Source organism: Schistocerca serialis, chromosome 4 (assembly GCF_023864345.2).
Source record: "Schistocerca serialis cubense isolate TAMUIC-IGC-003099 chromosome 4, iqSchSeri2.2, whole genome shotgun sequence".
Classification (NCBI taxonomy): domain Eukaryota; kingdom Metazoa; phylum Arthropoda; class Insecta; order Orthoptera; family Acrididae; genus Schistocerca; species Schistocerca serialis.
In genome coordinates, this window is record NC_064641.1 from 612254298 (window position 1) to 612279394 (window position 25097).

Sequence of the window (25097 nt, forward strand, 5' to 3'; positions counted from 1 at the left end):
GCTGACTTGTACAGGCTGTCTCGAATATGATTATGTATTATTACTACTCACGTTAAAAGTGTAGCATTCTTCCCACTTTCCCCGAACCAATGCCATTTGCGACTTCTGTGGGCTCAAGCGAGAGCTCATAGGAGGGCAGAGTTGAGGTCTTTTATGTTTTGTGGTGAAAGTTTGTTATGCCTCAGTATCAGTGATGGCCGTATGTTGGTTAGAAGGAAGCCAGTTGAGAGCCGGTAATCAATATGCCTGCGTACTAGACGCACTGGGTCTACATCTGCAGTTATGATCTAGGATGTGACTTCGTATGACAGCAGGAGCGCTCTTGTGGTATCTCTCGCACCCTGAATGCACATTTGTACGTCAGTCTGGTGACTCGACATGTTGTGCTGCTATTTATAAACAGTATCCCAGGGGATAATTTCCAACAGGATAACGCTCACCCACATGTCACAGTTGTAACCCAATGTTCGCTACAGAGTGTCGATGCGTTGCCTGGGCCTGGTCAATCACCAGGCAATAACCATCCGTGTATTAACCGACCAAGTGCAACAGGCATGGGACACTGTCCCACTAACTGACATCTGGCACCTGTACAAGACAATGCATGCACGTTTGCATGCTTGCACTCAACATTCTGGTCGTTACACCGGTTATTGATGTACCAGCACTTCACATTTGCAATAACTTATCTCGCGCTTACATTAACATCTGAGCTCGCAATGTTACATATGCTAGCTAGAAAAAAACATTTTCGAAATTTCATTTCTCATCGTTAATTACTTTTTGGTGTAGGATTTTGTTTCGTCAGTGTAGTGTAGCATACAGTGAGAGCCTGAGACTCACTTTTGGAGCAGTCGACGCCCTCGTAGCCGTCAATGCAGTCGCATTTGCCCAGGTAGCAGGATCCGTGGCCGGAGCAGTCGTTGGGGCACGCAGTGGACACGCCCTCGTCCTCGGCGACGACGAGGGTGACGCGGTGCGGGCGCAGGTCGTCGTTGTAGACGGAGAGGAACCAGCGGCCCGTGTCCAGGTACTGCAGCAGCGTCACGTTGACCATCATGAGCAGGCTGCCTCCCACCGTGCCGACGCCCAGGCCCGTGGAGCGCCGGTTGCGGCTCTGCATCCGCGAATCCTGCTTCTTCTGCTGCTGCTGCTGCTGTTGCTGCTGAGGCTTCTGCTGATGCTGCTGTTCGGTCCGTTTCGTCTGGTTCCTCACGATCTGTTCACAGTTCAAGACCTCAACATTACATATGACGCCTTGAAGCCCATTAAGATCAAAATACGAACATGAGCAAATACACTACTGGCCATGAAAATTGCCACACCACGAAGATGACGCGCTACAGACGCGAAATTTAACCGACAGGAAGAAGATGCTGCGATATGCAAATGATTAGCTTTTCAGAGCATTCACACATGGCTGGCGCCGGTGGCGACACCTACAACGTGCTGACGTGAGGAAAGTTTCCAACCGATTTCTCATACACAAACAGCAGTTGACTGGCGTTGCCTGTTGAAACGTTGTTGTGATGCCTCGTGTAAGGAGGAGAAATGCGTACCATCACGTTTCCGACTTTGATAAAGGTCGGATTGTAGCCTATCACGATTGCGGTTTATGGTATCGCGACATAGCTGTTCGCGTTGGTCGAGATCCAATGACTGTTAGCAGAATATGGAATCGGTGGGTTCAGGAGGGTAATACGAAACGCCGTGCTGGATCCCAACGGCCTCGTATCACTAGCAGTCGAGATGACAGGCATCTTATCCGTATGGCTGTAACTGATCGCGCAGCCACGTCTCCATCCCTGAGTCAACAGATGGGGACGTTTGCAAGACAACAACCATCTGCGCGAACAGTTCGACGACGCTTGCAGCAGTATGGACTATCGGCTCGGACACACTGACTGCGGTTACCCTCGACGCTGCATCACATACAGGTGCGCCAGCGATGGTGTAATCAACGACGAACCTGGGTGCACGAATGGCAAAACGTAATTTTTTCGTATGAATTCAGGTTCTCTTTACAGCATCATGATGGTCGCATCCGTGTTTGGCGACATCGAGGTGAACCAACACCGACTCCTTTGAGTCGGTGTTGGGTGAACGCACATTGGAAGCCTGTATTCGTCATCGCCATACTGGCGTATCACCCGGCGTGATGGTATGTGGTGTCATTGCTTACGCATCTCGGACACCTCTTGTTCGCATTGACGGCACTTTGAACAGTGGACGTTATATTTCAGATGTTTTACGACCCGTGGCTCTACCCTTCATTCAATTCCTGCGAAACCTTGCATTTCAGCAGGATAATGCACGGCCGCATGTTGCAGGTACTGTACGGGTCTTTCTGGATACATAAAATGTTCGACTGCTGCCCTGACCAGCACATTCTCCAGATCTCTCACCAATTGAAAACGTCTGGTCAATGGTGGTCGAGCAACTGGCTTGTCACAATACGCCAATCACTACTCTTGATGAACTGTGGTATCGTTTTGAAGCTGCAAGGGCAGTTGTACCTGTACACGCCATCCAAGCTCTGTTGGACTCAATTCCCAGGCGTATCAAGGCCGTTATTACGGCCAGAAATGGTTGTTGTGGGTACTGATTTCTCAGGACCTATGCACCCAAACTGCGTGAAAATGTAATCACATGCCAGTTCTAGCATAATATGTTTGTCCAATGATTACCCGTTTATCATCTGCATTTCTTCTTGGTGTAGCAATTTTAATGGCCAGTAGTGTAAATTATGATTAGATTGCAATTCATGTGATTCCACTGTGCGCTGCGATCGTTGAGCATAGGCAAGGGAGAAAAGGGTAGCAACGATCGCGGTATCCGTCGTTTTATCACAGCATGTCTAGCGCTAAAAATTACAAAACAGGATAGTCAGCAAGAATTAGGAGATAGTTAACAATGTATCGTATGTGCAAACATAAGCACCAGACATTTACATACCATATAACAACACGTGACATTAGTCCGAAGTGACACTTCTTAATAATTCCATGGACGTGCCAGCAGCCGCACACTCCCTTTTCTAAAGATACTTATCTACAACTACATTTACTTGCATACTCTGCAAATCACTCTCAAGCGAGTGGCAGAGGGTTCATCGAACCATCGTCATAATAATTCTCTATTATTCCACTCTCGAACAGCGCGCGGAAAAAAACGAACACCTATATCTTTCCGTGCGAGCTCTGATTTGTAAATCTCTTTTCCTTAGCTAAATTTACATTTAAGTTATTTCTGTAAGAAATGTAAACAAAATTTACTGGAAGAACATAGCCAATTTTTCCTTTATTTCCAGTTGGTACTTGGGCATATTACAATTTTCCGACGAATTGCTGAACCCGTGGAAAGGACTCAGATCCAGACTAAAGTAGCTACTGAACCATTTATCAGAAAATTCAGACATTAAAGCGATTTCATCATGAGTTTTACACTTCTTCGTGTATCCGATTTTTCCACTCTGATTTCTTCCGTTTTCAAGTGTCTTACAATAACATGATATTTTCACTCTGCAATGGAGTGTGCACTGATATGAAACTTCCTGACAGATTAAAACAGTGTGCCGGGCCGAGACTCGAACTCGGGACCTCTGCCTTTCGCGGGCAAGTGTCTACCATCTGAGCTACCCAAGTACAAATCAGGCCCCGTCCTCACAGCTTTACTTTTGCCAGTACCTCGTCTCCTACCTTCCAAATTTCACAGAAGCTCTCCTGCGAACCTTGCAGAACAAGCACTCCTGTAAGAAAGGATATTGCGGAATCATGGCTTTGCCACATCCTGGGGGATCTTTCCAGAATGAGAAGACAAAGGTCCCGAGTTCGAGCTTCCGTCCGGCACACACTTTTAATGTGCCAGAAAATTACATATCAGCGCACACTCCGCTGTAGAGTGAAAATCTGGCTGGCTTAGTCCATGTGATGTAGAAGAGCCTAATAAGAGCAATGTGTTTCACCACGAGTTCGCTAAGTAGCCACAAGAGCGAAACGGAAATGGCCATCCACATCCTGTTGCAGCCGATACGAGAGAGGTGCTCTGTTAACATCCTGAAAGCGTACTTTTCAAGAAGAAATCGATAACATTTTATTTCTTCCCTCAAAAGCCTTGCGAAATGGCCGCAGTGCTTAAGTGATACAAATTCTATGCCAAATACAGGACTTACTAACAACAAGAGCCCCATTCGTGAAGTGAATAGGGAACAGAAATAGTAGTGGTAAGCCAAGTACCCTCCACACACACACACACACACACACACACACACACACGCGCGCGCGCGTGAAGTAAAGTGGCTTGTAATTATAGGAGGAGTACCCAAAAAGTTTTTAATACAATAACGAAAAAATTTAGTATCGACCATGAAATGGGTGATCATTTTAGTCCTCTATATATTCGCCCTTTAGTGCTACACATTTTTCAACTGATGGATGACTTTGGGGAGATCTTTGTTGCAGAAGAATGCATTTTGACTGTTCAGAGAACATTCCACCTTATCCGAGGAAAGAGGAAGAAGTATACAGGGTGAACATTAATAAAACCTACAAACTGCATGGACGGATTCAGGACTGGAAATGGAGAAAAAAGGTCCTAGGAACCCATGTCCGGAAATGCATAGTTGCCACTGTAAATGGCGCTAAAAAAAGAAAATTCCTCTGACCACGTGCCGTGTGTTCTGTGTGTGCTGCAGGCTGTGTGATTGACGCAGCATAATGGAAGTAGCAGAATGGTCCGGTATTCCTGTCGTGAACAAGCCGAGACGGTGTTTGAATAAAGCCAAGCGCATGGAAATGGTCGAAAGGCAGCACGGCTATTCAAAAATAAGTACGATCACACACACCTACCACATCACACAGTATTTCAAGCCCTTTTTGTACAGTTGTGTGTTCGTGGGATCTTTCAGACTGAGGAACGTGCAGCGAGGCTGTGGACTGTGCGTACACGAGATTTGGAGGAGCAAGGATATTTAGACGAACCCTAGTACAAGCTCCAGGCAAGTGGGCCGCCAATATGGTGTAAGCCAAAGTGTATCCTACATAATAAACGCTACTATCCATTTTGAACATCTGTTGTAGCGTGGATGAGATGCAGCTCTATACCATGCTCCGAGACGATTTGTTGTCATTGAACGCACACCGTCCATTTCCGAACACATGTTCATAACAGATTTTTTACTCCATTTATAGTCAGGAATCCACCACTTCAGTTCGTCTGTTTTATTAATGTTCACCCTGTATGAGTGCCATGTCAGGGGTATACAGATTGTGAGCGAAATTTGATAGGGAAAATAAGCAGTATGTGTGACTGTATTCTCTGCAAAGCAAGCTGCGGTGGGGGAGGGGGGAGTGCTATCGTGGATCACAAACAACTCTTTGAACGGCTTCCCTCGACGCTTCGCCTTGATGCCCTTCCGTAACTTCATGGGGAGATTACTGTAGTATGCTCCTGTCATGGTTTGTCCCTTAAGAGCTTAATCTGTTAGCGCCGCACCGTATCTGTCCCAAAAACTTTCAGCTTCGCCTCGCCCGATGACTGTTATAACGAAGTGCCCAAAACCAGGCCATAAATTAGTTTATGATTTTAAAAAAACGGAAGATAGTACAATATTATGGTTTAAAAGCATGTAATATTTACTTTGTAATTTTCACCGTTAACATTTTACTCTCAATAAATGTAATGAGAAGTTACCATGAAAAAAATTACAGTGTTTTCCAAAACCTTACATGTAGCGAGTTGGAAAAATAGTTGCCAAAGTCCGACTCCTTGTAAAAATATTAAATATAACACTAAATAAAATTAGGAAACGGATTTAAAGCCGAGGAAACATAATCTAGTTTCAAATTAGGCACAGTACAGCATCTTCCAGAGAGATATAGAATTTCTCTCACTACTGAACCGAAGTGCCCTGCTGTAGAATGTTCTTATAGGCTTTCTTTCTGGTTGTTTGATTTTGTGACTTTTAAGGAAAGGACTAACCCATTCTTTCCCAACAGATTGTCTTTTGAAGGGTGTTCAGTGTTATTACTCCCTGTCAGTTGTAGGGCCACTCTTCACAAGTCAAAAAAAGAAGCTATCATAGCAAGGCAATACTAAGAAATTCCTTCTTCAACTTCTCTACCCAAAATTGTAAGTTTGCTGCTCCCTTAGGTGTACTATACTTCATGCTGGACAATCTCGCAAGTACTGTTTTTGGATCTGTAAACTGTTTATTGGCCTTCTGCCAACATGTGTTTTTCTGAACTGCAACAATAACTTTAGTCAGTTTAGACGAACTCCACTTTCGCTGTTGAATTTTCCCCATTATCCTCTTGGAATCTGCAAGAGAATTCCAGGAGAAGAGGAGTATGTGCAATTTTGTCAAGTAAAGACGAGGCTGAAAACCGTGACTATTATATTAAATAAACTGTTGATGGTGTGTAGCAACCAGGCACAAACGGGTTTTAAGTTACTTTACCGATTTCGGATTTATACAGTTCATCATTAGACGACTTCCATACTTTTGTCAAAATATATGATGCTTTTGTTTACTGGTGAGTTGTCCTAAAATAAACGCTAATTTATTACAGGTCTGCAAATGTGAATGATTTTGTATTCTAGGGAAATTCAGCAGGAAAACAGTGCACCATATATTTTGACGAAAGCATGAAAGGCGTCTGATGATCAATTGTATAAATTAGAAGCCGGTAACTGTACTTTATGAATAAAGGAGCCTAAAGCTAATTTGTGGCTAGCTGCTTTACACCATCATTTATTTATAAGAGTATGTTCTAATAAAGTAATGGGTCAGGTTTGAGCAACTGATGGGGGTACTTTTACGCGAATAGACTCTACATTTTGTTACCTGAATAAATTTTTAACCAAACATTTAAAAGAAACGGTTGAACGTACACATTAACCTTAAACCTTACCATTCAAGAACACATATAGTTTAAAAGGTGTATCTGTCAATATCTAGGAGAAATAACGAAAAATATAGCATAGTATGAAACTTTCCCCATTGTCAAAACATGTAATGGTGAAACAATAAGTAACAAGTGAGGCCAGAGACCTGTGGCCCCCCTCCCCCACTCCCCCCCTCCCTCCCCCCTCACAGTTACAGAGCGGTGGGAGACTGAACCACTATTTACATTTGGTACCACTAGAGTCCAGGAAAACGCAGAGCCAAGAGACAAGGTGGTTCACTTTAGAGGTGGAGTCCAATTTAAGGCACTTTCCTCCAATATTTCGACTTTATCGGAGGTGAGTCCACTTGTTTCCACTGCTTACTTTGCTCCTTTGTCTGTCATCCACCACTCGTCCTCGGTAATTAGGCGGATAAAGAAGTCGTTTGGGATGACCTTGATCCTGCTGCGACAATTCCGCTATTGCCTCGATTCGGCAGGCTTTTCGGATTGGTGTGAGCATTAGCAGAACCTAGCATGCACTGACCATTCAGCTTCAAAAAACCCTGGGATAGACGACGTCTCGATCACACGGAATGAATAAAATGCTAATAGTTTACTACAAATATCATAAGTAATATAACCAATTTGTTGCACCTGTGATTTCTAAACATATCAGAATTTAGTTTTAATATTGTGATAACACAAAAATAAAAAGTAAGTCTTTTCCTTTTCATTCGTATTTTCAATGAACCTATTGCCATAAAACACGAAATGAATTTTTGACTTAATATTTACACGAAATATAATTAGTTCAGTACAAGGTTGAGATAAAAATAGAGGATCTTGAAGAAAATGTCCAACAGTAACATGATCATTGTTTTGTCTTTTGAACGTGTATTTTGTGTTCCTCTTTGCTGTTTTCAGTAGTCCTTCACTATCCCTCATGTCTTTCAGAAAATACTAGAATTCACCACAACCTTCAGAAAAGTTCATTTTTATTAGAAGTTCTCATTTCACTAAGTTCATGGACATTCGATTTCTTTCTTCTGACTACTGGTTCTCCATCATGCTGAAGATTTTTTCAGCAAATGAGTTACTGGTAAGAACTGAAAATATGTATATGAGCCCAAGCAATTGGGGATTGGAAATGTCAGTTGTGGTATGCTGCTTAAAGAAATCCAACCAAACCTGGCCTTCTGCTTTACTTTTATCAATTCCATCATACGCATTCCGGAAATCGTAGAATTCATTGTATAACCAACCTTCATCCAGAGTAAAATTCAGTTTATTGGTAACCTTTAAAATATACTGCCACCGCAGACGAAAATCTTCTTGTTCTTTACGCGAAATACTTGAAAGCAGATTGAACACTGTTCTCAGGAAAGTTATAATTTTGTGGACACATAATCAATGCAATGTGACAAGAAAGATCGTGCATCATTTTCAAAATTTAACCTCTGTGATTTTGGTATTTCTTTCAGGGTTCATGAACTTTCTTTCCTAAGAATTTGTCTTGTTCCCTGCTCTCTAGCTTGCTCCTAAGTTCCAGCTCAACAGAAGTAGGCTAAATACACTGCATAAAATGTAGATAGCATTCAGGAAGTGAATGTTCAGTTTCTTCAATATCGTGCTTCCCGCTTAATGTCACAAATTGCCAAATCAATCTTGAACAGTCTCCCTCGCCCTTTGAAATGAAATACAATTTGATGGGAGGCCAGCAGTATGCAATATTGTCAACTACAGGAAGTAGTGAGAGCCATTTTGTGCGAACTGGTCGTAATATTTCCCCATCTTGTACGAACGTGCCGTAATATTTCCTAAATTTCTATCTCCACAAACTCTGAAAATTCTCTCAGTGACTAAACATTTGAAGCAGAGAAACTAAATTCAAGGTAGATTTTGATAACTAATGGCCTCTACATCATAATGAAATGTTTTAAGACCACATTTTACAGTATTATTTATGACACGGCACTTGCAATTAGCTCACAAAAAATGGATGGATTTTCGTTTTCCATTAAGACAAACACACGTAAGGCAAACGCCAAACTGTTCTTGCCATATTTCACTCGAACATCGGCTAAGCTATATGCACTTACTTGATTCAGACGAAAGGCATTACCAGTGTTACGTTCTTTATTTCATCCAAAATTTCTTTCTCTGTTTCTTCGGAATCTTCATAAAAATCTAGTAATCTCTGACGTAGCCTGCGATTAGAATAAAAGTACTGAACTCCATAAAGAAATTTTTTTTCTATTTCCTCGGCTTGAGGCATCTGAAAACACACAAAAGTAAAAAGGTTTATGTAGCTCGCCTATGGCTACATCTTGACAGTATGGGCCAAGAACGTTTTCCGAGATAGCCATTGCTTTAGTTCTTCCACACGTAATTTCAGACGCAATGTTACGGCGTGGGAACAAAGAATGGTGCAGTTTCATTTGACAATCCAATGATTTGTAACTAAAGCCGTGTTTTACACTGTATTTAACAGATGCAACTAAAGCATGTATCACGGCATCTTCTTCAGACGTATGCTTGTTCACTAAGAAAGTTGTAACTGTTTTACTTTTATAAAACTGCTGTTGTGCAAGAATGTGTTTTTGTGTCTTCTTCCTTCAAATTTTATCGAAAACATGGCGGGGCAAATCACACACTTTGCTCTAAAGTCGTTATCTTCCAACACTAGTCGTTATTGAAAGCCGTGTATTTTTTAAATTCTTCTTCGAAACAGACGAACTTGAATTGTCGTCATAATTAGAGGAAGGTCTAAACATGTTTCCCAAAGGCCGGTACTTTCTAATTATTTACTGCTCAAACTGGACGTGAAACGCGGTAGCAGATGAACTACCCAATAATCCCTAATTTAATAGGAAAATGTGTAATTTGAATCATGTATAATGACTGGAGGAGGAAATTCACACGTCATTCTTTTTCTGCCGCGCGGGGTTAGCCGAGCGGTCTTGGGCGCTACAGTCATGGACTGTGCGACTGGTCCCGAATCGTCTGCACCACCTGCAAACTGCGCGATATGATGGTGCATTGCTGCTGTGCACTTGCTCCAACTCGCCGCGTGAGAGTCTTCCCACGGGCATGGGTGTGTCACGGGCATGTGTGTGTGTGTGTGTGTGTGTGTGTGTGTGTGTGTGTGTGTGTGTGTGTGTGTGTGCGTATTGTCCGTAGCGTAAGTTAGATTAAGTAGTGGGTAAGCTTATGGACCGATGACCTTAGCAGTTTGGTCCCATTGATCTTCCCACAAATTTTTTCCTCCGACTCGGAGTGGATTGTTACAGCGTTGTCCCACTTCAGATGCAGAAAACGAATTGCCACACAATACGCCAGTTTATGAAAGGTCAGTACCATTTTGCTTTTGTTCCTCTAGCGGTGTACTACAGTATTGTCACGCAGGGATTTCAATGTGTATAGATTTTATAGATATTGTACCTGCCAACAAACAAAAAATTAATCACTTGATAAGTAGAACTTCATGACTACCCTTCGAAGACGCAGATGAGTGACGATATACGAGGTACCTGATCGGGGCTGCGCTCCAGGTGGTTGCGGTTGACGATGAAGGCAGGCGCGGGCACGACGTGGCCCACCAGCTCGGCGACGACGCCGGCGCCCGGCGTCGCGACGCCCCTGGTGAAGCTGACGGCGGCGTGCCTCGGCGGCCGGTACAGCTCCCGCAGGTCGGCGTCGTCGGGCGGCGAGCGCCGAAGCCGGTGGTCCACGCGGCCGCCCTTGACGAACTCGACGAAGTCGTACTGCGTCACGCTGGGTGCCACATTCCGGCGCCCGTACACCGCGAAGTTGGCGCCCCAGGGCAGCGTGAAGTTGAACCTGCGGGCAACGGGCGGTTTCTGTGCACAGCGGGACACTGGTCGGCGACGCAGCCTTTCAACTACACTTCTCGAACAACCACCATCTTCAAATCTGTGAACGTTTGTGGATGTAAATCCGAGGGGAGCGAAGACCCAAAATGTTTGACTCTGTTTGCCGTTGGCCGTAATGGAAGGACGAGGTGTCCATCTGTGGGTGACGAACCCACAGGAAGTAAGACTGGTAATGGAACTACCATCTCTGAACTTCCAGTCTTAGCACCCTCATTTTAAGGAGTGGCACAGCATATCCTCTGCAGCATATGTCATGGTTATGCCGCCAGATTTTACAAAGAGCAGCGAGACGCCGTTCATCCATATGCTGTAGTGTGGATACTTAAACCTGGTATTTTTAGGACAGTATTTTGAAGTGTGGTTGTGTTAGATACCAGCAGAGATCGGTCCTGTACCACCTCATTTACGACATTGCCGACCTCAGGTAGCTAATGCGGGGCAATCGACTGGTTGGCCAGTCGGTGGCTTTTTCGTTCAGTCGTTTTTTTTTTTTTTTTTTTTCAGTGAAATGAAACTACCGAATGAAACCAGCCTCTGCGCCTATGTCAGGTACATGAATGCTTTCATTGACTTGATGGGTTTGAATGGTCATACTTAAAGAGAGACAACCGACTGACCCAAGTCCAAGTTTATTTTTAAATAAATGGACAGTTCCTTTTTTATTTAAACTTCTTGAAGATCTGTCTTGCTCTTCCCACTTTTTTTGCAGCCATCATCTACAATTCTGTTTCGGTAAGGTGACGTGAACAGAAAGCATGAAAGGTAAATTTTTTGGTTTGATGACTAGGTCACTTGCTTTTTAAACATGTATTGTCACTAGTCTGAAGTAGATTTCTGCGAGACATTTTTTCATCATTCGTTAATTCCCTCTGCATTCCTTTCATTAATAGAGTTTCTCAATATGAAGAATCCGCGCAGATAATGTAGATTGCATTGAGTTTATGTCGAGGATTACTTTTTATCAGTAAAATGATTCCATCCATTCCCACGCCACTGAGCTTTTCGTCACTTTGACCAAACACAAAGTTCGCTTTTAAGAAAACGCCTTACTCGTAAACGCGCATGAAAACCTGAATTAAAAGCCTATTTACTGACACTCGATGAAAAGCAAGTATTGGAACGGCAATAACAGTGGCTACAGGCGATAACAGAGTGCAGTCAACAACAGTGATTTAATAATGGCAAAACGATGTAATGTTTCCGCTAAGTACTGAATGCGGCGGACTATATCGACTGTGTTTATTCGGTTGCTTCCACAGACTGGTTTCACTCGAAAGATCATAGACTGATTTCACTAAGGAGAATGAGTGAATAATTCAACTGATACGTGAAACTACAAACAAGTGAGTGTTTTTTTTTTTTTTCAACAACGGATTGAACCGATTATTTTCATTCGGTCTACGCGGTGGCCATTGCCTAATACTCTGGGTACTGAGCTTTACTTGGTGCCGTACGTCGCTCGTTGTCTTCTTTTCTAATTTTGAAATGAGTGAAGAGAGTAAACCTTGTCCATGAGGGGCCTTCGAGTACGACTCCCACGGCACAAGAGACGGTCCCTATGACCATGTGTCATTTATACTTTCTCAGTAGCAGCCAACACTTCGAGAGGGAGGAAGGACTTGTCTCAAGCTCCGGTGGTTCAGCTACTAGTCTGCTAACGCTCGCGGCCGACTGTCAGGCTAAAGCCATCATAACACGGTATGTTGATGTGGAGCTCCATGAGTTTTGTGACATTACTTTGTGCTATTCCACGTTGAGAAGCCGTGTCGTCACGGGAAACACAAAATAATTTCTGCAATATTTGGAAAACGTGCCACGTAAAGTACAGACAATAAGGAACAAGAACGCTCCCTATCCCAACGTCACAAGCAGAAGATGCAAGACGCCATCTGTGACTGTCGCGCTCAGTAGAAGTGTTCACTCTGTACAGGACCTGAGCTGTCAGTGGCCTCGCACCAGGAGAAAATTTACCGCTAGCAGTTTTGAAATGAAGATAATACGCTCCCTATCCCAACGTCACAAGCAGAAGATGCAAGACGCCCCCTGTGACTGTCGCGCTCCGTAGAGGTGTTCACTCTGTACAGGACCTGAGCTGTCAGTGGCCTCGCACCAGGAGAAAATTTACCGCTAGCAGTTTTGAAATGAAGATAATACGCTCCCTATCCCAACGTCACAAGCAGAAGATGCAAGACGCCATCTGTGACTGTCACGCTCCGTAGAAGTGTTCACTCTGTACAGGACCTGAGCTGTCAGTGGCCTCGCACCAGGAGAAAATTTACCGCTAGCAGTTTTGAAATGAAGATAATACGCTCCCTATCCCTACGTCACAAGCAGAAGATGCAAGACGCCATCTGTGACTGTCGCGCTCAGTAGAAGTGTTCACTCTGTACAGGACCTGAGCTGTCAGTGGCCTCGCACCGGGAGAAAATTTACCGCTAGCAGTTTTGAAATGAAGATAATACGCTCCCTATCCCAACGTCACAAGCAGAAGATGCAAGACGCCATCTGTGACTGTCGCGCTCAGTAGAAGTGCTCACTCTGTACAGGACCTGAGCTGTCAGTGGCCTCGCACCGGGAGAAAATTTACCGCTAGCAGTTTTGAAATGAAATAATACGCTCCCTATCCCAACGTCACAAGCAGAAGATGCAAGACGCCATCTGTGACTGTCGCGCTCAGTAGAAGTGTTCACTCTGTACAGGACCTGAGCTGTCAGTGGCCTCGCACCGGGAGAAAATTTACCACTAGCAGTTTTGAAACGAAGATAATACGCTCCCTATCCCAACGCCACAAGCAGAAGATGCAAGACGCCATCTGTGACTGTCGCGCTCCATAGAAGTGTTCACTCTGTACAGGACCTGAGCTGTCAGTGGCCTCGCACCGGGAGAAAATTTACCGCTAGCAGTTTTGAAATGAAGATAATACGCTCCCTATCCCAACGTCACAAGCAGAAGATGCAAGACGCCATCTGTGACTGTCGCGCTCAGTAGAAGTGTTCACTCTATACAGGACCTGAGCTGTCAGTGGCCTCGCACCGGGAGAAAATTTACCGCTAGCAGTTTTGAAATGAAGATAATACGCTCCCTATCCCAACGTCACAAGCAGAAGATGCAAGACGCCATCTGTGACTGTCGCGCTCCGTACAAGTGTTCACTCTGTACAGGACCTGAGCTGTCAGTGGCCTCGCACCGGGAGAAAATTTACCGCTAGCAGTTTTGAAATGAAGATAATAATATGAGCATTATCCTTCAGTGTTTTCAAGCACTGGAAATAATACAGTATTGACATAAAATTACGCATATTTTCGAACGCTTGAAAAATGCATCTGGCGTAATTACGTTTTATTAAGCCACATTTCATGATCGCAAATTAGCACAACCGTTTTATTTATATGTTCTGTTCTGCTATGGTACACTGTGAATTATTATAAATTTGCATCTCAGTAATGACGACAGAGGTTAATTGATGTATATTGTTTTCAAAGCTCGCGTAAAGTTGTTTGTTGATGTACTCTTCCAACTCAATGAAATAGACAATGAAGATACTCCAAAATTCTGAGAGCTATTTGTTTGAATTATGGTTAATGATAATTTACCTAATTTAATGCTGTTTCATGAACTTGCTTGACTTTTTTTCCACTTATTTTGAGTTCAGGTTTGGTGTGTTTATCATGTTTGAACACATTTCTGTATGTTTTTATGCATGTTTTGATATTTAACCCATTCAAATACGCCAGTGTGAACATTCTTCCTCGCCACATGTCACAGTATTTTAGGTTCCCAGCTTCCACTGCTAAGCACAACGTGGGTGAGGCTTTCGTAATCGAAATGTCAGGATTTTTTACTGTGTGGCACAGATCTCCGAAGTGTTCCTCGAGATTCTGTTCTATCCAAATTCGTGAAATGATCTAAGTACAAATAAAAAGGCTGCCTTCACAGCGCAGGTTCTGCCAAGTTATGGAGATGTTTATGTGTCGAAGCAGGTGAAGGTGTACAGCGTTGCGAGTGTCGGCTTTCGGAATTCGTATATTTTATTTTGCGAAACGTTTCACAAAGGATTTTAACCAGTGTCTGGTTCACCTGAATGTGGCTACACAGGTACCTGCGTGCTTCACAAACATGCATGCTAAAAATGTGCTTGGGAAGCATGTTTACATAAATTTTCTTAAGCATCAAGACTGTACAAGCAGCTTGATTTTTGACCGAATTTCGATTATCCATGCTTGTGCAAGCGTGTGCATGCTCGAGCATGTGTACCGATAATGGGGACGCTTGCAAGCATTCCTCAGAGATTTAATTTTTTCTTGTTAATTTACATGCTGTACAAAAGTTATATCGTAACCTTAGACAAGTCAAAGAATATAGTACGGGGAAAAAGAGAAGAAAAACAGCAATATCACGAGACAGTTTCCTAGAGTGTCTACCACGAATAGTTAACATGATGTGAACATCTTCGTTTCTTTAACCACTGATTACTCTAGATAACCAAAAATGTTACAAAATCCAGCGCACCGTCGTCTGAGCTTGACATTTTCTGGTAAACAAACTGATCCTTGTACAAGCACGTCTGAGGCGTATAGAGGCGCGAGGAATTTGTGCATGCTATCGCAGGCAGGCTTTTGCAAGCGTGCTTGTCAGTATGCAACTAGTAAGGCCGCCATAATTCTGCACCCAAAGGGCTTTCGACTGCCATAGTTTGCAGCTCATGCTGTAATGGTTGAATTGCTGTTTCTTGATCACGGTGTTCCAGATTCGATTTCCAGCCGGGTCGGAGATTTTCCCGACCAATAATGCCATACGATCGTTTCATTTCGAATGCCTTAAAAACTTCATCATCCCATTAAAAATTAGCTGCAGAATCGCAGTAGACAAATAGACCCGCCACGGTAGCCGTGGGCGCCAAAGCGCTACTTCCTGGACTCGAGTAAGCGCGCCGGCCGCGGACCGAATCCGCCCGGCGGATTAACGACGAGGGCCGGTATGCTGGCCAGCCTGGAAGTGGTTTTTAGGCGGTTTTCCACATCCCACAAGGTGAATACCAGGCTGGTCCCCACGTTCCACATCAGTTACACGACTCGCAGACATTTGAAAACGTTCGCACTATTTCATGGCTTACACTAGGTGCAGACAGCTGGGGTACAGTAATTCCGTCCTGAAGGGCGGGGGGAGGGGGGGTACGGGGTGGTGACAGGAAGGGCATCCGGCCACCCTCTGACACTAACATCGCCAACCCCATAGCAACAAGGCCGACACCACATTGAACTGGAACAAAGGCCCTAAGGAAATGATGATGATCGCAGCAGACAAATACCTTACTTTGCCTACTGCAACTTACCAAGAAAATTATTTCAATGTTTTGAGTTGCTAATAAAATTGTCTAGTTGTCTGCATGACATAAAAAGGAAAAGAAAGGCGATTGGGATTTATTGGCCTGTCTACATATGTTTCTGATCATGTGTATTTCACCACATTTGCCATTACAGGACAATAAAAAGTAATAGAAGGAGAAAATATGTGTTGCAGCTGACAAACTGAGTTGTTTCACTGTAGTCTCTTAACCCTATTCTACGTTGCCTACAAATATGCCATTTTTCACACCAGGTGAAGCTGCTCATACTTTATTTCTTTCCCATTGTTATCACAGGCATGCCTTATATTTTCCCTGGTGCCTTTTACTGTCATGAACAAACATCTAGTGAACCATTTCATTTAAACATCGATGAATTCAGTCGCCTCGGGAGAATAACAGGGTAACTAATTAACTGTATATCGTGGATGACTTTGTGGCGAAACTTTGAAGAGAAGTACGATGCGACCTAACAAGTCAGAAGATTTTCCGTAAATGACAACGGCCACGAAAGGGCGCGGGTTTATGATCCTCCTTTGTTGGTGCCTCCAATACTCATCTCCCGTTCTCCCGTTCTCTCTCTCTCTCTCTCTCTCTCTCTCTCACTCTCACTCTCTCTTTCTTTCTTTCTCGACAATATATTACAGACACACAAACTTTTTTTTTTTCTGCCCGAAAAAAGAGACGGCAGTTCGAGTTCGAGACTTAACAGTTTAATACCTGGGAAGTTGGTAGTGGGACGTTCCAATTGATGACACACCTCTGCAAAGCGCAAGGACGAGGTAGATAAAGTAACGTAACTTATTAACTACTCTGCGGAAATGAATGAAAGTGCGGGAGCATGCTGCCAGAGGCGTGCCAGTCATGCACAGAAAGCTGGACTTTGCATGATGAGAGGTCAGCCTGACTAAAGCGCCGAATGGAGATGTTCTCGCAACACGAGGCAGCTGAAGGATCGCGAAAAATCGTGTATGTCAATCAGCGAACAGTTACGGTACAGTGTGATGGTTGTCATCATGAGAAAATCGCCCGGAGGCAACATCTGGATGACTTCACATGGGGAAGAATCATTGGGAAACTGGAACAAGACCGAAGTGTGACGAATGTAGCCCAGGAGATTGTTACTGTTCACGGCTCTCTCTGACATGCGTAGGGTGCGTTCCGAACCACAGATACTACTGCCCAAAGGAGAGAAGATGGTCGACCATGGTCAACTATAGCAGCACTATATTGAGCAACAGGCAAGAAGGGCCCCACGTAAAACAGCGGGTGCGATTGCAACCACATTTAAGAGGACTTCAAGCCACGCGGTCCCACTCTCCACAGTGCCACGAGGACTGTTTGGAGATGGTCTCCCTGCCCCACAACCAGTACATCGTGTTCCGTTGACACCTGCGCTACGGCAGCGCCGCTTGCGATGGAGCCAAGAACGTAGGGACCGGACCAACGAGAACTGGGGTCACCTGCTATTCTCAGATGAGAGCCGATTCCATCTGACTAAAGTGCACGTCATTTATGTTGGCGGCCGAGTTTAGGCTCGTTCTGCGCATCTGACGTCACAAAACACAGTCAGCCAATGAACAGAGAACGACGTTGCCAGATCTCGACTGCAGTGCAGAGCATGGACGAGTGTCTTCAGTTTTAGAAACGTTCAGTCATAAATAAAGTAATAGAACAAAAGCAATGTCTTGATAGCAGACTTTCTTTTATAGAAAGTTTGGTGAAAGCATTCTTTATACCAACTGCTTCATATTCTGTTAATTAATTAAACAAAACAAGCAATAAGACTCCTAATTCAGGCGATAGCAAGGAAAGATGTTTGTATCAATCTCACGAACTGCTTTTTCGCAATAAAGAACAGCGGTAATTGTTTATTTCCTATTGTACTTCGACGAAGCGTGAATATTCATAGTCATACCAACGGTGTTTGTCAGTATTTTGCGTCACTTGTTATACTTCTCAAGGAGTATGGATCATGGACGAGCTGCGTTAGCGTAACGATGAAGGTGTTGGGCTTCTATGTGCAAGGTTATGAGTTCAATTCTTGTGCGGTGCATAATATTTTCTTTATTTAAAAACAATATTGAAGTGCCATACTTAACGAATTTTATTCGTTTGAATGCAATTTTTCGAAATTTCTAGTGCATTGTCTCTTCATTAACCCTTTCGCTGCTGCAGACACGTGCTCCCCACATTCCGCGCTGTGCGCGATTTTGTCATCGCTGCACTGCTCGCCTGTGCAGACACATGGTGTTCCCACTGCTTTGACACACTTATCATTCGATTTCACAAAAACTATTTGGCCCAAAAATTTGATTTTTACACGTCTTCTTGACTGATACCTTTTCCCCATAAATGACTTAATTTTGTTTCGATGTTCAACGCAGTAATTATGCAGCATTAAATGTAGTAAACCATTGCACGAAATTTTGAAGAGTTTGCAGAGGTAAAAGCCCATAGCGCATACTTTCCGTATGGTCGATTTTAGTTGCCACAGTGTTGAGAATGAAATGTGGACAAGATACCTAAATTTCATATAAAATTTACTGTATAACAACATCTCATTTAATTTAAGTACCACATAGGTGTCGTATGTAATATTGAGAAATATTCCGTCTTTCGCGACTGTAGTAAAAGTTTTATTTACACCGGGCGCGTTTGGCTTTATTTTAAAGCACTTCAATCAATGAAAGGTATGGCACATACACAATGGTACTCATGTTCTCTTTCTTATTTTTGTTCCACAGTCGCAGTTTTACCAATGGTATTGAAATATATTCCTGTTCTGCAACTGCAACAAGCGACTTATTTAGACCAGACGCGTGTCTCTCTTTTGAAGCATCATAAGAGGACTGTATTTTGTGTCCTCCATTGCCAAGTCACCTTTCGTAGTTTTGTGCTGCAGTAACACAATATTCAACGTTTGTGCTGGCTGATCAGTGTTTTAGCAAATAAATGTTGTTTGTGTGTGCCACACACAAAAATTATATTTGACATAGCTCAGAGGGCTTCATTGATAGACGGTATATTCAAGTTCTAATGTTTTTGTAAGTCCACAGTTTTGTTTAATGTATTTTGTGTACTGCCTTTTGATTGATTGAAGTGCTTTAAAATAAAGCCAAACGTGCCCGGTGTAAATAAAACTTTTGTTACAGTCGCGAAAGATGGAATATTTCTCAATATTACATACGACACGTACGTGGTACTTAAATTAAATGAGATATTGTTATACAGTAAATTTTATATGAAATTTAGGTATTTTGTCCACATTTCATTCTCAACATTGTGGCAACTAAAATCGACCATACGGAAAGTATACTCTATGAGCTTTTACCTCTGCAAACTCTTCAAAAGTTCGTGCAATGGTTAACTATATTTAATGCTGCATAATTACTGCGTTGAACATCGAAACAAAATTAAGTCATTTATGGGGGGAAGGTATCAGTCAAGAAGATGTGTAAAAATCTAATTTTTGGGCCAAATAGTTTTTGTGGAATTGAATGATAACGAGTGTCAAAGCAGTCGGAATACCATGTGTCTGCACAGGCGAGCAGTGCAGTGACAAAATCGCGCACAGCGCGGAATGCAGGGAGCACGTCTTTGTAGCAGCGAAAGGGTTAATGCGGCCGTGGTGGCTTTACTTCATGTACTGCGCGCTCCCCCTAAACGTAAGTTTGCGAACTATGCTGTACTATGGCGCTGCTTCTCTTGGCGCGTGCGTCGTGTGCAACTGGCAACGCAGCAATCTCCCGCGTCTGGGAGGGGCATGCGCGAGCCGCCAAGATAAAAGAAATCAACTATAGTGATGCGGGACGTACCTTCACATGGCGGAAGGTAGTAACAGTTAATGTACCTAGGAACACTCGCGAACACGATCGTTTTGGTGGTTCAGATTTTACGGTGTAGGCGGGCATAATGTTGCATGGGGTGGGCGAGGGGGGAGGGTATTGGACTCCAAATCTCTGAACTCTGTACACTCACTGGTCAACGTCATAGTGACGTTGTACTACTTCCCCATGTGTGTCTTTTTCATTTTTATGGGTAACAATGCGCATTTAACGGCCCAGATGCTGCAGCTCTTGCAACGAGAGGATGTTCGGGAATGGACTGGCCTGCCCGCTCCCCCGGCTCAAATCCCATGGAGCTCGAGTATGATGTGTTAGGCAGACGTATTGCAGCACCTCAACATGCGCCAACAGCCATCCAGCAGTTGTCAACCGCTGGTGGGGGAATGAAACGCCCTTTCACAAGAGCTCGCCAGCGTGGGGGTACGTTGCATTGCTGTCCGTGTTGACCTCACATTCTTCTCAGAACCATGTCTCACTATTATTAATGTCCAGAGGACCATTATAAATAACGGTGACTTTAGTTTCATTATTACGTTTTAATGAAAGTGTCATTTCTGTTCGTCTCAATGCGCATTTCTCCCAGTTACCTTCTGTACATACTGTAGCAGTTGTTTCTATGTGTGGTCCAAATTCATCGAGCTATGTTACATAGCACTGACACATCAGGTGAAAGTTCCCGTAAGTTTTGCACAGCAGTGTATTTCGGAGGAGGTATCCAGTTCCGGCGTCCGCTCCCGGTAGCTGAGTGGTCAGCGCGAGAGACTGTCAATCCAAAAGGGTCGCCGGTGCGGTAACTCAGCGTGTTCGATCAGAGGGTTAGCTGCCCTCTGTAATAAAAAAAAAAACTGAGTTAATGGATCAATGACGAACTAAAACGGGTGTCTTGCGACTACCGCACCGAGCAGATGCAACGAGCGGAAACGAACAAAATGAGATAAAAAAAAGGTCCTAGTTCAATTCCCGGCTGGGTCGGAGATTTTCTCCGCTCAGGAACTGGGTGTTGTGTTGTCCTAATCATCATCATCTCATCCCCATCGACGCGCACGTCGCCGAAGTGGCGTCAAATCGAAAGACTTGCACCTGGCGAACGGTCTACTCGACGGGAGGCCCTAGTCACATGACATTTTATATTCAGTTCCGGCATTTGCGTTATAACCAAGGGAAACCTCACGGAAACCTCGTTCAAAACAAGGGAATGTGAACAGTTTTTAATTGAATTCTGGAAGAAAATGCGCCAGTGTGTGAAAGCCTAGTGTATGTATATTTCCTACGTGTATACAGAACAAAGTCGACGATCTGCTCGACTTGTGCAGGCTAGGACGCAACTGCAGATGCAAGCGATGTGATGGACAGTGATTCCGAATGACATTTCCTCTACTTATAGCAGTCCCATAAAATCATCTAGCGATGCGTTACGGAGGAGCTGATTTCAAATACCAGAGGAGTTGGTCTCGAATACTTGCTAGCTTATTCAGAGTTAGTTGTGTGTGTGTGTGTGTGTGTGTGTGTGTGTTTTTGTGTTTGTTTTTAATCACGTCCTAGAATTCTGGAATAATTTTTTTTAACAGCATCTACTCCAACTTCTTTGGCCCATTCTTACTCAAGTGAGCTAAACCTCCGGCTCTCCTTGCATCGAAGGGATGTTCCGCTGCAACCTTCCCACCACGAGTTATTTCCGAGGGATACAAAATAGTCGTGTCATAATGTCATGGTTGTTAAAGGTCAACGAGGCAGTGGCCTAATTAAGCCCACGAGTGAGATAATTTTGCGCTCTTGCTAGGGCTTGCGTGTGGGTTGTTACGCCGATGCTCGCCTGAAATACTTCGCGACACGAAGGTACTGAACGACGACGTGCGAGAGAACAGCTTCAGACAATTTCTCGAAATTCGGTCTGATGAGAAAAATTTGTAAGAAACTTAGCGGGTGGTAAATGCCTCTGTGACCTTCAATCGCAAGACTCTGGCAGGTCTCCGAATCAAGCAGTTTAAACATGATATCAAGCGCCGTGATGATGCTTGTATGTTTCAGTTACGCTATATACAATTTGCAGAGAGAAAATAGGCATCATGTAGATGCACGCGCTGTCTGTAATGGATCGGTTTTGCAATTTTGTGGATGGGAATCATGGAGGGGCATGTTCCAGATATCACACCTGCGACCTAACAATGCAGAACCCTTCAAACTATCGACGGTGGATGCCCGCAGGCAATTTGTGTAGTTCCCTTTTTTTTAGTAATGTGAAAGAATTTCTTTGACCACCATATTAGGCCAGAAGTTCGGCTGATTTCAGGTAGTGTAATTTTTTCCTGAAAACGCAAGAAATTTACGTGACGCTATAATACGCGTGTGAGAAATTTTTTTTGTTAATCTTGTAACTAATAATTGACCCAAACTACCTGACAGTCAGAAATACAGAGTTGTAGTTACCGTAAATATTAAATCATTTCTTATTAGAAAATTAGTTGGATATGAACTATTATAGCCACATCACATTTACTATTACACCTCGGCTTGATAGTGCATATATTCTTTCCCTGCTGAAACATGCAGGGCTGTAGTTGCCCAAATAGCACTATTCGGTTAATGGGAGGATCGAGCGAATAGCTACAACCTGCTTAAAAAAGAGTGGTTCAAATTTGGTTGATAACTGTACTGTGTAAAAATGTTAGGCTGTATGCAATTCTTATCATTTAGTATGTAACTGAAAAGTAAGAATTGGGTGGTAGGGGGAGGGGGGGGGCGGCGGTGTATTCTCTATTTAATCTGGAATGTTACGGGATATGGTGCAGAACGATAGCGCATGGAGACGATGAGAGAACAATACGTTGGCAAAAAATAAACAGCTCTATTTGCAGCGAAAAAGTTCAACAGCCTCAATTTATGGATCGTGTACACAAATCTGGAACAACTAAATCACTTGTTAGCCCGAGTAATTATCGTTATTTCTAAACTGTACCAACAAACTGAAGATAAAAACACATTTCATAGAGTTGATCCAGTGAAATTGTAATTAGAAGAGAAATTTTTGGTTTAAGTTCACAATATAATAAAATATTATTGAATATACTGTGGCCAGGGGTGAGGGGAGTTAAAAAAAACGGCATATTCCACATCACTGACAAACGAAAAATGATCAGAAAGAGCAACACAACAAGAATTTAAGCTCCATGCAATTGTTTGGTAGTGTGTAACATTGTCGTCTCTCCAAAAGAGAATGGTGAGAATGCTGTAACAAAAATATTGTACTTGTGACGCCATTGTAGCAGTTGTCAGAAATAAACTTAGGGTTTAAAACTGCCTTTGATTCTATGACTGAGAATGTGGTCAAAGAAAAAATATTCTGACATTTCATTGAGCTGCCGTTAACCTCGGTTCTCACGATATATTAAATGCTATTTTAATTACCCTTCTTCCAGATTGTTCCTAAAAATAAGCCGGCCGCGGTGGCCGTGCGGTTATAGGCGCTGCAGTCTGGAACCGCAGGACTGCTACGGTCGCAGGTTCGAATCCTGCCTCGGGCATGGATGTGTGTAATGTCCTTAGGTTAGTTGGGTTTAAGTAGTTCTAAGTTCTAGGGGACTGATGATCTAAGATGTTAAGTCCCATAGTGCTCAGAGCCATCTGAACCATCATCCTAAAAATAACATCGAATCGGAAATAGTTCTCATCGGGAATAATAATGCTTGTTGGAGAGATTAGTTTATAGTTATTGTTGCGTACTTTGTAGCAGCGAAATTCATAAATAACTAATGTAACGATTTATCTGAGGTGAGGACAAACACGTAAAGTTGCTTCGCAGTACATAGTTAGAAACAGCAGGACTTTATGGTTAAGAGACCAAAGTGCAGTGGTATAAGACAGAAAATCGCAGCAGCAGGAATGGCATCATAGCGAAATAACACGCAGTCACGCTTACGAGGTATTTATACAGCTTCACGTTAATGGCTATCTTCGTCGTGAAGAATCAGGTAGCACGCGAGGAAAGGTGCGGTTCTATATTTGGCGTGCCTGTTGCTCTGCAGAGTTTCTCGTATAATTTTGGACTGTAGAGGTAATTAAGGAAACCGCACGCACAGGCTCCATTTTAGTCTTTATCTGCCATTGTCAAGGCACGGTTCAAGTCTTACTTCGTATAGCTGAGCTGCAACAGGCAGGGGGAGAGGGCGATTAACGAGATCCTCGTTCTGCCAAAATGACGATAATGTTGTGGGTAGCAGACATGTAGTTTCTTTTGGATTATTCTTATTCGTCGTTTTATTGTCTCATCATGGATTAGTTTATTTCACCTGTTCCGGTCAACAACGTCCAGCCATCTCTTCCGTTCTCTTCCACTCTGTCTTTTCCTGCTAGGTTTGTAGTCAAGAATTTGTTTTGGAAGTCTAGTTTCATGCACGTTATTTACATGTTACAACCATCTGTTTCTGTTTGGATCTGTTTCCTATGCACTAACTCAGCCTGCAATTCATTTCTAATGTCTTTACTTCTGAAGCAATCTTCTCTGATAACATTTCAAGACTAACGAAGAAATCTCATTTCCGCCACATGGATCCTGCTCATATCGTTTTGCGCGTTAACCCAGGTTTCAGATCTGTAGGGCATAGTTTTTTTTCGTGTAGCGCGTTAGAAATTCCTCAGATTGCAATAAATTTTAGAACTTTGTTATCAATTTCACTGTCGAAATTTCATCGTATGTCGCGGCCGCGATACTGAATGTTGTTACGTGTGCAGTATTACGTTATTTATCATAATTTTAGATCTTATGGGTGATTTTCCCTTGAAAACCATAATCTTTGTTTTATTATCGTAGATCGTCATGCTCTATTTAGAAGCAAAAAACTTAGGTGATAAACGGCTCTCTAAAGATTATCTGCATTTGCGTGTAGGAGAGTATTAAAACATTTCTCCCTTTTGATCTTTACACCGTACGTGATACTTCGTTTGCAAGCCCTGAACTAGGTCATCTATGCAGATGTTGAAAAGTACAGGACACGGGCCATTCTTGTCTAACTCCCCGTTAGTTATTGAATCAAGTTGAAATTTTGTCTCTTTGTAATGAGTTTTCACTGAGTTAATTAGACGCGTTGGGAAGCCTTTTTTTCCATAATCTGCCACAATAGGTGTCTGT

At 43.2% G+C, this 25097-nt stretch overlaps 1 protein-coding gene across 1 annotated transcript in view; it reads right to left on the minus strand.

The window, feature by feature from the left end:
* Positions 1–25097, minus strand: part of LOC126475424 (teneurin-a) — a 353360-nt gene that overhangs the window by 187785 nt on the left and 140478 nt on the right. The window contains exons 4-5 of the mRNA XM_050103269.1: positions 10418–10727; positions 844–1219 (exon numbers count right to left, since the gene is read on the minus strand). Of these exons, the coding sequence (XP_049959226.1) occupies positions 844–1219; positions 10418–10727 (686 nt within the window). The remainder of the gene's footprint in view (positions 1–843; positions 1220–10417; positions 10728–25097) is intronic.